General features: G+C 35.3%; 1 protein-coding gene across 1 annotated transcript in view; it reads left to right on the top strand.

The window, feature by feature from the left end:
- The first annotated feature begins 1452 nt into the window (after nucleotides 1-1452).
- LOC5571134 overlaps nucleotides 1453-13209 on the top strand; it is a 221908-nt gene continuing 210151 nt past the window's right edge. The window contains exon 1 of the mRNA XM_001659525.2: nucleotides 1453-2583. Within this exon, the coding sequence (XP_001659575.2) occupies nucleotides 2581-2583 (3 nt within the window). The 5' untranslated portion in view covers nucleotides 1453-2580. The remainder of the gene's footprint in view (nucleotides 2584-13209) is intronic.

Below are 13209 nucleotides of genomic sequence, written 5' to 3' on the forward strand. Positions count from 1 at the left end.
AAACATGAGGCATTTTTACCCATTTTTTTCAAAATTAACCAGGAGTAAAAAATACCCATGTTTTGAAGTTCGTGTCTAATACTCTTTAATGGGTAAGTCGACCATACTCATTAAATGAGTTAAGCCACTTTAGTTGGAAATGGGTACGAAAGTACTCATTAATGGGTACTTCAGAGTTAGCGTGTACTGTTTCCCGAATAGGTAATTTATTATATTTAATGGTTATAAGTGTTGATTCTCATATTGTTCAACAATGTATGCACATTATACTAAACGGTCACATTTCAGTAAACATTACTTAAACCATCTTTTATTGTTTCGAACTAAAGGGCTTATGTAGTACTACATAAAAAAAACTGTTTGTGGTACATTAACATTACCAGTTATAGGAAATTTATTGTTTGGATTACAAGCCAAACCGTGATTTTCTATGCGGGATTGCCCTTAAATCTCTTGGCGAAAAACATTTACACAAATTGGAGCTAATTTTATAATCAAAGACTGAAATTTCCATACAACGTTGAATGGTAGAGGATGCAACGTCATACAGTCATCTCTCCCTTACTCGATATTGAAGGGACCATCGAGTTAGGGAGGTATCAAGTTACAGAACACAAAAGCAGTGCAACTGCGATCCAAGGGACCATCGAGTTAGCCATGAAAACCAATTTTTACTATGGTTCTCTAACTCGATATCGAGATACGGAATATTGAGTAAGGGAGAGTTAACTGTATATGCTTTTCGTAATTCTTTCAATTTTCTTCGAAATGTTCTTACTTTCAATCCAAAATCAATTGATATATGATGAATTTAACATCGAAACATGAGAAACATTCGAAATCTATTCGGTAAATTAATTTTGTACCATTTTTATAAACTTACAATGGTGTTTATCATGTGTATTTTAACTTGAACACTTTTGTAGGTGATTTCTTTTAAAATAAATTTTGTACTTTAATGCATAAAATCTAGTCCAACTTCTCTATTAATATTCCCCAATCCAGAGATAGGGAGATATCGAGATGAAGAGGATATAGAGATATGGAGAGTTAAAATGTATGCGGAACGTAGGGACCGAAAAATCATCGACATAGGAGAGATATCGAGATGTGGAGAGTCGACTGTACTTTACATGGGATACAGTTTGTCCGAACTCGGTGGTAAATGATTGATCGATTTTGTCAATATTTTCCTACCTTATAACGACTCTTTCTGCTACGCGCCTAAATGTAGATTACATCTAAGCAACTGTTGTTCAAACGCGATAAGTTCATAACGAACTGTACAACAGACTCTTCCTCGCGCCAAGATTTCGCTCACTCTCATGAAGTCACATTTCTCTCTCTCTTTCAACCAATCAGCGAGCACGCAAACTTCACCATGCTTTCATGCCATGCAGCCTCGATGCAACAGCCCAACCGCCGAAACCCCCTTTGGCGCGTAACACCAAACATCGACCCGACCATGTGACGAGAAGCAGCACGCCATCCGTTTGTGAGCACGCTCTCGCGCAAGTCTACTGCGCAACCGAATCGGAGCTCGCTCGCGCACCTTCCTCGGGGGCTTATTGTGTTGGGGGTTGAAATCGAACACAACAAGGCGAAAGAGTTGCAACTGCTCCAACAGAAAGACCTCTTGATTCGACTCCACATTTGCCAAAGGGGGGTAAACTCGGAACGTGTCAGACAGTCAACGGTGAGCATTCGACGCATTCGGACGTGATTTCTGTACTATTTTACCCCCTGCACAGCGCAAGTGCAATCGAAGTTTTCTCGAGACCCCCCTGGAGATTCAGGTGACGTTTAGGTTCAAGGGGCGACCCAACAGCCCTTTCACCATTTGAATACAATTCTTGTTCGAAGTGAATCGAAATTCCATTTCGACACCTCTACGTGACTTCAGAGTCTGGACGGTATTTTTTGGACACAGTGAAAGTGAATTGTTTGCGTTACTCATTATAGGTGAATTCGGGTGGTGCGCAGTGTGACACACATAAAAAGTATAAGCAAAGTGCGCGCATCCGCATCACTGCCAACCAAAGCAGGCCACCGACACGTTTCGTTGCGGTAGTAGTGCTCTCTGGTTCGGTTGCTTTGATCGCGTAATCTGTGACGTGAACTCTCGCGACGACGACGACGACGACGAACAGCGAGGACAGGGTTGCTACGATCGATCAACGAGAGCACAAGTGGAAGCAACCGCGATCGATATTTCGGCTTGAGTGGATCACGTTGGCCTCGGTCGGTGTGTTGGTGTTGTGAAACTTGATCGGTATTTTCTCTGTCGGTTCGAAAGGAGAAGGGTTCACTTGCAATAATCCGGAGGCAAGTGCGACAAAATTGCACAACTTTCAAGCTTTTTTTTACCTATTGGGGAAGGGAGCGAGTGTTTTTAAGTGTTTGTGAGTTTTTGTGTGATCAAGTTTGTTTTGACGGGAAGTAGGAGGCTGTGCGAAAAATCAACGAACTGCAGCGGCGGAAGACGTGACCTTCAACTGGTTTCGAAGACACGACACGAAGGCGGAGGTGCTCAAGAGGGAGATTACGTTCAGAGGAGGAAGTCCAGTGTCAGATGTTTTAATGGTAGGTATAGATGGCGATGTGAATTCGATACATCAGTATACAATAATCGCCAATGACTCTATTGACTGTTTAACGATAAACTTGCGACGATCGACGCGCCACCATATTTCATATAACGGAGGTTATTAGAACTAACTTGGAGGTGATGTTTTGGAGGTTATTTGGCAATTTGGAGGTTAAAATCACCTCCAAACACTAGCGATTTTGCGGTGGGATGTTGACGTTTGATCACGAATAGCAATTTGTATAATCAGTACATACGTTTTGTATGGGTTAAAAGATTATGAGGAGATAACAGGCCATGAGTCACTACGTGATTCATGAACAGTCCTAAAAGAGAGTTGAGAGCTTTTGCTAAGTATTTTCTACCGACGAAGTTGATGAAGATGATTTTTTTCATTCATTTTTAAGATGAAGATGATTTATGTAGATGTTCAGTTTATTAATTATTAGCATCTCAAGAGATATTCTGAGTATGTTCTAAGCAGCTTCTATAATATGTTAATAGTGAAAGTTGAAAGTTTTATTAATTAGGGTGTGTATTATTTAATTTTATGAAAAGAATTGAATGAAAAATTCACTTTTCTGCTTTTCAATTATGCTATTGTCACATACCCCATTTCAGAATGAAAAACTTTAAGTGTTTTCGATATTGATGCAATATGTAATTTGGCCATATCGATGTAACACAATAGGAAATACGCAATTCCATCGATACATGCGTTACATGATGATTCCACAACCACGGTTGACTGGATCAGATTGCCTCAGTGATATCGAGCCATTTACATCGTTGGCCCAGATAGGATATTACACTCAGCTCTCTATAACTCGATAATGATCATCGAATTAGCCATTGTTACAAGCTGCAGCGAAGAACACCGTTTTTCAGCAGGGCAATAACGGAACACATTGCTGTTAATATTGTCATAAGCTATTTTTTTTTTAAATAAAATTACACTATAAAATTACAAGTAGTACTTACATTTTCAGTGTTTTCGTTTGGAACAGAATTGGTTCTACGCATTTCGGTATTGTTCATAAACATATTGTTAATGTATTTGCAGCTGTCAACTATTACAAAGCAAAGCCAAAAACACCGAGGTATGACAAACACATATAAAGACTAAAATCAACAGATGTCCAGGGGTTCGCAAAACCATTATCTCGTAACAGTCATGAATACCAACTTTTACTATGGTTCTCTAACTTGATATCGAGGTACAGAATATCGAGTAAAGGAGAGTTGACTAAAGTTTACTTCAATTGAAGACAAATTTTTGATATTTATAACCTTTATGAACTCTTGAGTGTTGAAATTCAGATTGTTTGAATTAGAACGATAATTATATGGAAAAAGTATACTATCACTCTTTCACGTTGGACCCTACTTTCGATCGAATCCTATTGATTTTGCTTTCGTAAATGAGAATATAAAACGGGTTTCGAAACGCATGCGAACGTAAACAAGCTGAATGAAGATGCATTTTTTTTTGTTTTGAACATTTTCTCAAAAATATTTGAAAGAATCAATCAAGTTGAAAACTCACTTTTTAGATCCTTCACGGAAAATTAACTCAAAGAAAGTGAGTCGGAAACCTTGGCGCTTCCTCACTCAGCTGTTAAATTATCCTCAATAAACTACAGAAAACCCGGGGATTATCATTAGAAACAAGAGCACTTCGAACAAGGAGATTCGTGCAGTAATAAGTATTCTCGCTTGTTCCTTGGATATCAGTATTGAAACATTATCGGAGAGTTAGTTCATTCAGGGATATTTAACCAGAAATTATGAGAAATTCTTAATCCGATTAAACTCACGTAAGATCCAACGAGAGACTTGCCAACACATTCGACATAATTTACAAAAAAGCATTAGAAATTGTGTACAGAACTTGTATGTAAATTAGTTACTAGATCTTCTCCAGCCTATTTGTTTGAAAAGTTGAATCGCTTTCAAATGGCAAGAACTCATAACTTTCTCACTCCTAATTAAAACACATCTCATTATGGTAAAACCGCTTACTGGAACCAGCTACCAAATAAATTAAAGAATGTAAATTCTGTGGATATTTACCGGCAATTCTGAACTGCGTGGTTTAAGAATTAGAATTTTTGTTAGAGTACTTTTAGTTTTTTTTCATAATCAGGCATTTGATGAATTCTGATGGAATAATTAAATAAATAAACAACTACTTAGTAAGTATTTTGATTAACAAACATTTTTTGAATTTCGTTTACTAAATTTTCACTTAAAGATGTGATATTAAAAAAAAACAGACTAAAAACATATGTAGGATAGAACTACCAATTCTAGCTGTAGCAATCAATTATGGCAAGATTGGGGAACAAAAAGAGATTTTTTCCTATTGTTTTACTAGAATATAACGGCAAATATTCACTGGAATGTAAAACTTATTTGTTTTTGATGACGACTAATCCTTGACAAGAACATTCGTGCAATAAACTTTGAAAAATGAACATTTGAAAATTTTGCCTCACTCATATGTCACCTTCATAGCAGTTTGCTAAAGATCTGTTACGAAATTTATGTTTTCATCGGATAAAACTGCATCAACCGATAAATGTATGTTGCCAGTGAGACAAATGAACAAATTTAGCTGGTGAGCAATTAAATTTACCGTTTTAAGTTGCAAATCGTGCTATGGAATTGCTTCGAAACTGATGAAATATCACTAAAATTGCTAAACTTTTTCTTACTTGTACCGATAGTTGCGCTAAAGTATTCCTATAGTGGAGGATCCCATAAGAAAACAACGGATACCGCAACTATAGGAACACAAATAAAAATATACCGCAACTAAAGGAACAGTGTATCAATAGTGGAGGTATTATTTTTCACTGCCATGCCGTGGATTACTGCGATGAAATCATTTTTTCAGATCAAGTCAATGACCGTTACTTCCCGTTACAACATTAGCATGTACATTAATTGCGCTTCTTGAATTTTGGCCGTTAAATGAAGTGCAATCGTGCTTAGTACCTCCACTATTGGTACATCTACCCTAGTTATAATCAAAACAGTTATTTGCGACCTCTCGATTTTTTAAAATTCTTGTCCTACTCAAACTACCATAACTCGAAAATTTATTCAACAATTCCTTCACAATAACATGGTTTTAAAAAGAGAAAACATAGGAGCTTCATTTGCAAAAATAAAAGTATTTGGCGGCCGTATATAATTTGGCCACCATATTGGATTTTATCGGAGAAAACTGAATTTTCATGGTGCTCGTAACCACCGATTTTAATTTTTTTTTCATCACTGGGAAGCTTAGCTAGTTTTACACGAAATATGAAAAAATCAGAGGTGTATGTTTTTTTTTAAACAAAAGTTATGTATGTGTGATTTTGTGGTGTAATTTGCGGTCATATAACGGTGCGGTAGCGATTTGCGCTTGCTTTGATATATTTGAAATGTGAAAAATTAACTCTATAATGCTTAACGCTTCGAATCCCGGCCTTAATGCACCCAACAAATATTAGTTCGTCAATTCATTATTAAGGATCCCATGCAAAAAAAATCGGAGTTGAGTCCAAAAATACCGTTTAAAAGTTGAGTGTTTGCGAGATATCTTGAATGCTGTTTTGTAATCCTTTGTCAGCTTTGTGTTAGATAGGGGAACTTACTTATTGTCGGCAGCCTAAGCAGCTGAACTTTTATGAGGGCAATTTTACGCAATAATAGAACACAACAATCAGCAGGAGCCACCTGAACTACACTTGAGCACTCTTCATCTATTAGTTATTATACACAAAACACTATTTTATTCTCTTAATCTTCTATTTTTCCTCACCAAAGTCACGGGGCTTTTGTTCTTTTATCGGCAATGCAATTTCTATTGTCGGCAATAAAAATGTTCACTTCGGCAATCCAAAACAGCGCAAAAACTAGTGAATGTATTGATAACATTTCGTATTTGTTGACAAATCCTGAAATTAAACGTCACTCATTATTTTCGACTCGTTGAAAGGGCCAATGCAGAAAAATACAGACTACACTGAGAACGAAATTGCAGTTATAAATAAAATAGCAGAGAGTCAAATTGAATACACAACGCCACTAAATTTATGCAGACTAAGGCGCCGTCCACAAATTACGTAACGCTCTAGGGGGAGGGGGAGTAGGCTCAAACACATTTATTTTTTTCATGCAAAGACCGTTGTGGAAGGGGGAATGGTCGAAAATTGTACATTTTAATGTTATGTCTTAAATAGACGCTGCCTAATGTCGTTTTCATTTAAATAAAAAATAAATTAACATTTAATCGAATATTTTTTGTATTCAATCTCACTATGACAGCATTTCGATTATAAACTTGCAGCAAGTGCGAATCCAACCTAGAAGTTGCAGCGTGACGTCATGGTTAATTGATTCGTAATATTGTGCTCTGCAAGAAAAATTCACGGAACACGATTATCGGGTAACTTGAATGTCAGAATTGCGTTTGAATGGGTTACATGCAGGCCCTCACACTACTGTTTATTAGGGTGCGGCTTATTTTTCAAAAGCTCTCAAAACCAAAAACTCTTGTACTTTTATGAATTCGAATCATATTCGAAGAGAAACCCAAAGTTTGAGCTGAAAATATTAAGACTTAGAGGGGGCACAAGCGTCTTGAAGGTAAATTTTCAAGTTATAAAAAATGGCCTTCAGTGAAGTCACCATAACTTCGGTATTTGCTAACCAATTTAGAAACTTTCAGCACCATTATCTTAAAAATTAAATTTATGAAAACTTTGTAGAATATCGAATTTGTGCAAAATTAAAACTAGTTTCAATAAAAAGTAGTTTACTTCGAATGTTTCCTCATTTTACAAAAAAATATCTTTGTTTGACCATAACTTCATGAATACTTAACCGATTCCAAATCTTTTTGCATGGTTTAGAAGCTTACTTAATTATTTCAAACTTGTCATACACCACATTTCACTTTAAAAAAATGTTTTGACCAAGTTATTCATCAAAAACTGCACAAAAACATGATTTTTTAACGAAAAACGTCGGTTTTTTTTTATTTTGGCATTTAAACAATATTTTTAAACCTGAAACTGGCTTTCCTCATTTGTTAAGCCTCTGAAAAGGATTTTAAATTATTTTGAAACAATAATATATTTGCTCATGTTAAAAAAAATATGCACTATTCAACTCGTAATTAAAACAAAATGGTTTATTAACAGAAGTTTTATAGGAAAAATGTAATTTTTGGCGAAGTAACTTAAATAATCCAAAGAAATCCTTTTTTTTTTCTTTAAAAAAAGCATGTTTTTGGGTAGTTTTTGTCACAAAACTAAGCCAAAACCATTTTTTAGAAAAATGTGTTGTATGAACAATATGGGAACAACTACTTTTGCTTCAAGAACATGTACATACAAATATTTGAAATCGGTTGAGTATTTATGAAGTTATGGTCAATCAATATGAATTTTTCAGTTAAATGAAGAAAATTTTCAAGAAAACTACTTTTAACAAAGACTTTTTGGTTTAAGACAAATTTGATGTTCTACAAAGTTTTCATAAATTTAATATTGAAAATGATGATGCTAAAAGTTTCAAAATTGGTTAGAAATAACCAAAGTCATGGTGACTTAACTGAAGGCCATTTTTTATAACTTGAAAATGCACTTTAAGACGCTTGCGCCACCCTAAATCTTAATATTGTTTGCTTAAACTTTGAGGTTTATCTTCTTATATGATTTGAATTCATAAAAGCACAATTTTTGGTTTTGAGAACTTTTGAACAATAAGCCGCACCCTAGTGTCTATGCGCAAAAAAATCGCTAAAAGGTAACGCGAAATTGAAAATGCTACAGGCTTTTTTAGATTTTTTTTTACGTTCATATTATTCTCAGTGTATGAGAAAATCAGAATAGGCCCTTTGCAAATCAATCCACTTATGATTTGACACAAATACATCATCCTCTGATTGCCTGTAGAACAATAGGAGTGTTGCCAAAATAGTTAACCTATTGAAAGACGTATATTTTATATGTTTCTCAGTATATTGAAGTTTATGCGCTACAATCTTCAGATAAGGAAAGTATTGAAAGGCTCAATTATTACCAATGCATGCTTTGTTGCCTAATTCCAATGAATTTATTAGTTGTGTTCGATTTTTTCAATTAATTTGAATTGTGAATAAAAAATACATCGCGATTGAATATGGTTTTCTGGCAACCTATTCCCGTAATAAAAAGTGGTTGCCGAGGAAAGCAAAGTGCATTCATTTTAATTTGTGATTTGAAGCAAAAAAATTAAGTATTTTCGAGTGACTTAAAGACAAATCAAAAGTTTAATAGTGCATGAGTGATCGGTGCGTAGCTTTTGTGACAAATTGGTATTGGAGCGGAGAATTGGACCTTTCAAAGTGGTGAGTTTTTCTTAAGCTGTTCTTGTGTTGTTTTATTCGGCAGCTCACGAATGACGATAATTTCATAAGCATTTATTTTATTCAATGATAAAACCCATGTTATATAATATTTTTGTGAAAGATGAAGTTTACATGGAAGATTATAGTTCAAGGAAAATGTTGAGTACATTGAAGTTAACTCTCGTTCCGTAGATAAATTTAAACAATGACGATAAGTTAATGCTGCCGAAAATATCCTCAGGGTGCCGAAGCCATCATTTACCCTAGTTCGTTTCAGTTTCTATTTTGTTCAGTAATTCTGTATTCACTCGTTTTATACTTATGACACACTGGTGGTATACGTACTATGGTACAATTATCTTGAAATGAGTTTCACACTGATTGAATTGCCTTCAAACAAGTCAGCATTGGACCAATTTTCTTGGCAACTTGTACATATACTAGATATCTGTCCAAGGTACAACACAATATTCAGCCAGCAAATATCTTATATAGATTGTTCATCTTCTTGATATGCATTGAGAATCACATTTGTATTTTACATCTGTTTTTAAGAAACAAGTAGAATTTATTGTGCAAGCTTTATATAGCATTTATGGAACGAGGCAAATCATCTAAGTGGCTGCTCATAAACCACTTGGTCATCTGTGGAGGGAAACAGGGAAATCTTGCCAAATACCACTTCTTCCTCTTGGCATTATTAATTTCCTCACTGGAACAGAGCCTGCTTCTCTCAGCTTAGTGTTCTTATGAGCACTTCCACAGTTTTTAACAGAGAGCTTTATTTGCCAAAGTTGTCATTTTTGCATTCGTATATCGGGTGGCAGGTACGATGCCCAGAAAAGTCAAGGAAATTTCCATTACAAAATGATCCTGCACCGACCGGGAATCGAACCCAGACACCTTCAGCATGGCTTTGCTTTGTAGCCGTGGACTCTAATCATTCGGCTAAGGAAGGCCCCAGCCAAATACTACGGCCCATACAAATTTTTAGATGTTTGTATGAAAAAAAAACCTTTAGGGGAAAGAGTGGGTGCCTTCAAAATTTAAAAAAATACCGCATCGACAGTTCCTAATGTACTCTGACCAAAACCTTAGGCGGAAAACGCTATTCTTACATACGTTATACCATGTTTAATAGGGTCCTAAAGCCCTGTCCTGATTTTAGTGCCAAACGCTTAAGTTTAGGCCAAAAACACATGTTTACTCAATTTTCCAATGTTTTCCGTTGGTTTAAGTCCGAAAAACATTTTTTTTATGTTTTTTTAGATTTTGTCACACCCCTTGGCTTAAACTCAAATTTTGGGTGAATTTTGTTTTCCGTGTCCCTTCCGAAATGTCAGATAGGAACAATCCCAGTGTTAAAACTAAAACCCCTGTGGTGTTTTTGTCGACTAAGCGAACGTCAAACATGATCTCAAGTGTCAAGGTTCATTTATGAACCCAATTTTAAAATTTATGTTCAAACATGATATAGCCGTTATTTGAGCGGGAAACATTGCTAAAGTAGTTAAAGTAACATGCTCTTTCGTGTTGTTGAATAAAAACAAGATTTTATCAAACATTTTAGGACCCAATTATTAACTTTGGCCCAAGCTGTTGCAAATAAAACTATTTGATTGTTTTCATATATGATTCTGCCTTCTTTTAAAAAAATGCTCTTCCTGCTGATTGCATTTTCAAAAAAGTGATTTGTACTAGTGTTATATGTTTTATTAGAGTGATGCAAATTTTGAAATGTTTGCTCCCCTACGCTTAAACGCTTTCAATTGACTGTGCACAGGCCAGTTGAAGTTTATATGGAGATTACGCCAATCTTTTGTGTTCAGCCCTCTAGCTCTTCATCATAATATTTTATGGAAAAGTGAACATATTCTTCTAATGTGAAATCCTCCCAGCTACAACTTTGCCGAAGACCACTTTTTGATTGGACCTCAGGATAAATTATTATTCATCATCATAAAGTTGGTTTGCATGTATCATGCTTCACCAACTGTTCGGCAGGCAACAGTGGTGCTCCTGGCGGGAAGAATAGATCAATGTAATCCAGGCTACTATGTTCTACAGCAAAAAAGCAGTGTTGCTCTGAAAGTAATTAAATGATCATCTCAGCATGATTTAGACTTTGTCATCAAAAATAACAAATTATCCTTACGTCCCATCGAAAAGTGGTCTTCGGCAAAGTTGTAGCTGGGAAGTTTTCACATGAGATAAGTGTGTTCACTTTCCCATAGATTATTATGACGAACAGTTAGAGAACTGAACACAAAAGGTTTGCCTTTTCCATAGTAATTTCCATATAAACTTCAAATGGTGTGTGCACAACCAAATTTCTTCCGAATCACTTCAAATTTTGGGAGGATCATTTTCATCATAATTGACATCGTTTAAGCATAGGGAAGCAAAAACTCCAAAATTTGCATCAGTCTAATATTTTATATTCTCAAAACAAATTGATGAAGTTTTGATGCTCTCACAGCATATTCTCCCTTCCTTTGAACATTGACTGTTTTCCTAGGTTTATTATCTTCGTCTTATTAAGAATGATGACATTGAATTACACAAGAGAAGTCCGCTTCTCTTTTACAAAGTTCTTTAGAAGATTTGGGGTCCAAGAAGGTACTGTGAAAATTTGAGCGGAATCCATCAACTATAGGGAGGGGCTAAACGAATTTGAGTTAACGTATTCTACTATAATATCCAAACTAGCTTCTGGGGATCCAAATGAATTAATTTGGGATGTAACTAACTTTAGATTTTTTCAAGTTGATTGTTTCCATATAGGAATGGACCATCATTATAGGAACATTATTATCGTCTTGTATTAATTCCAATTTCATGCTGTTGTAGGGGATAAGCTCTATTTTTCGACCTACACGAATTGTACCAATTTTCGGACTTTTATACAAAAATCGACTAAATGTGTCGAAAACTAGTGCTAGGTCGCATATTGATGCTCTTCCACAGTACTATCGGTGTCCATTTACCTGGATTTTAGCAGTCCTAGAATCTTTTATTTTTTTCTGGGGAATGGCGTTCTGCGAATGTCATTCTGGGGAATGGGTTTCTGGGAAATGTCGTACAATCCTAGAAAAATCAAAAACGTTTTCAACAACTCTTCTCGGGTAACATGCAATAGCAGTTTTTTTTTAAATTTATTTATTAGTATCATTTCAAACATTACATTCATTTCTTATATCTAGGTGTTCTGTGCTATTAGACAACACTATCATCCTAATTTGGTAATACAAATTTAAGATTTTATAACCATTATGATAACAACATATTACATTTTAATTGTTGTAGCAGTTCAGATTTTTTACAGGTGAGTTGATTTCACCTGCTTATAAGAGAAAAAAAAAACGCTTTGAATATACTTAACCTAACTTAGGGGTCTATTTTATTAGTCGAGTCGATCAAAATGACTCGACTGGAGTCACTGTCGACCGAAAAATTTGCTCGACTCAGCTCTGTCACTCGAGTTTTTCGACAGTTGTCACTCTATGTGACTGGATTACTATGGGAGTCGACGGGTGACATCTGAAATATGCATGCTTGCTTTGATCGACAATGAATACAGACGAGTCACATGAATCTGGTCGATTTACAAAATAGGCTCCTTAACCTACATGCAATAGCAGTTTTAATCTCAACTGCTCGTCATTTCTTGCCACTTGTCATAATTAACACAGTAAATAGCAAAAATGAACATTTATTCATACCTTCACATTAGAGTTTTTTTTTTCCTCGATGACACGTGCGAGAGAAATTATTAAAAAACATTCATGAAAACTGTGAATAATTTAAAAAATCTTTATCAAAGTTATCTTGCAGATCTGCCATTGTGAATTTCTTGCTTTTAAATACATAGCATGTGAATATAAGTTACGTCACCTTATTTAACACATTTACCGTGATGGATCAATCACCCGGACGGGACCAATATCCGGACACTCTTGTGGAATTTAATTATTTCAATGCTAAATATCCTCCCGAACGTAAAAGTATTGTTGCTAGGACAAATTTTAACTATCATTGACCATTGTAACGTAAAATAACATTAAGTTGGACATGTAAAAAACATGTTAAAGACAAAATCAAAAGTCAGTTTCACTCGGACGCGTTTATTTCGAAAATTACCGGAAACATAAGCAATTCTATACAATGTGCTATCGCAATTCGGCGATTGATAACGCGTTTGTTACGTTTTCATTTAATGTAAAACACATTTTGT

The sequence above is a fragment of the Aedes aegypti genome, chromosome 3 (genome assembly GCF_002204515.2).
Source record: "Aedes aegypti strain LVP_AGWG chromosome 3, AaegL5.0 Primary Assembly, whole genome shotgun sequence".
NCBI lineage: Eukaryota > Metazoa > Arthropoda > Insecta > Diptera > Culicidae > Aedes > Aedes aegypti.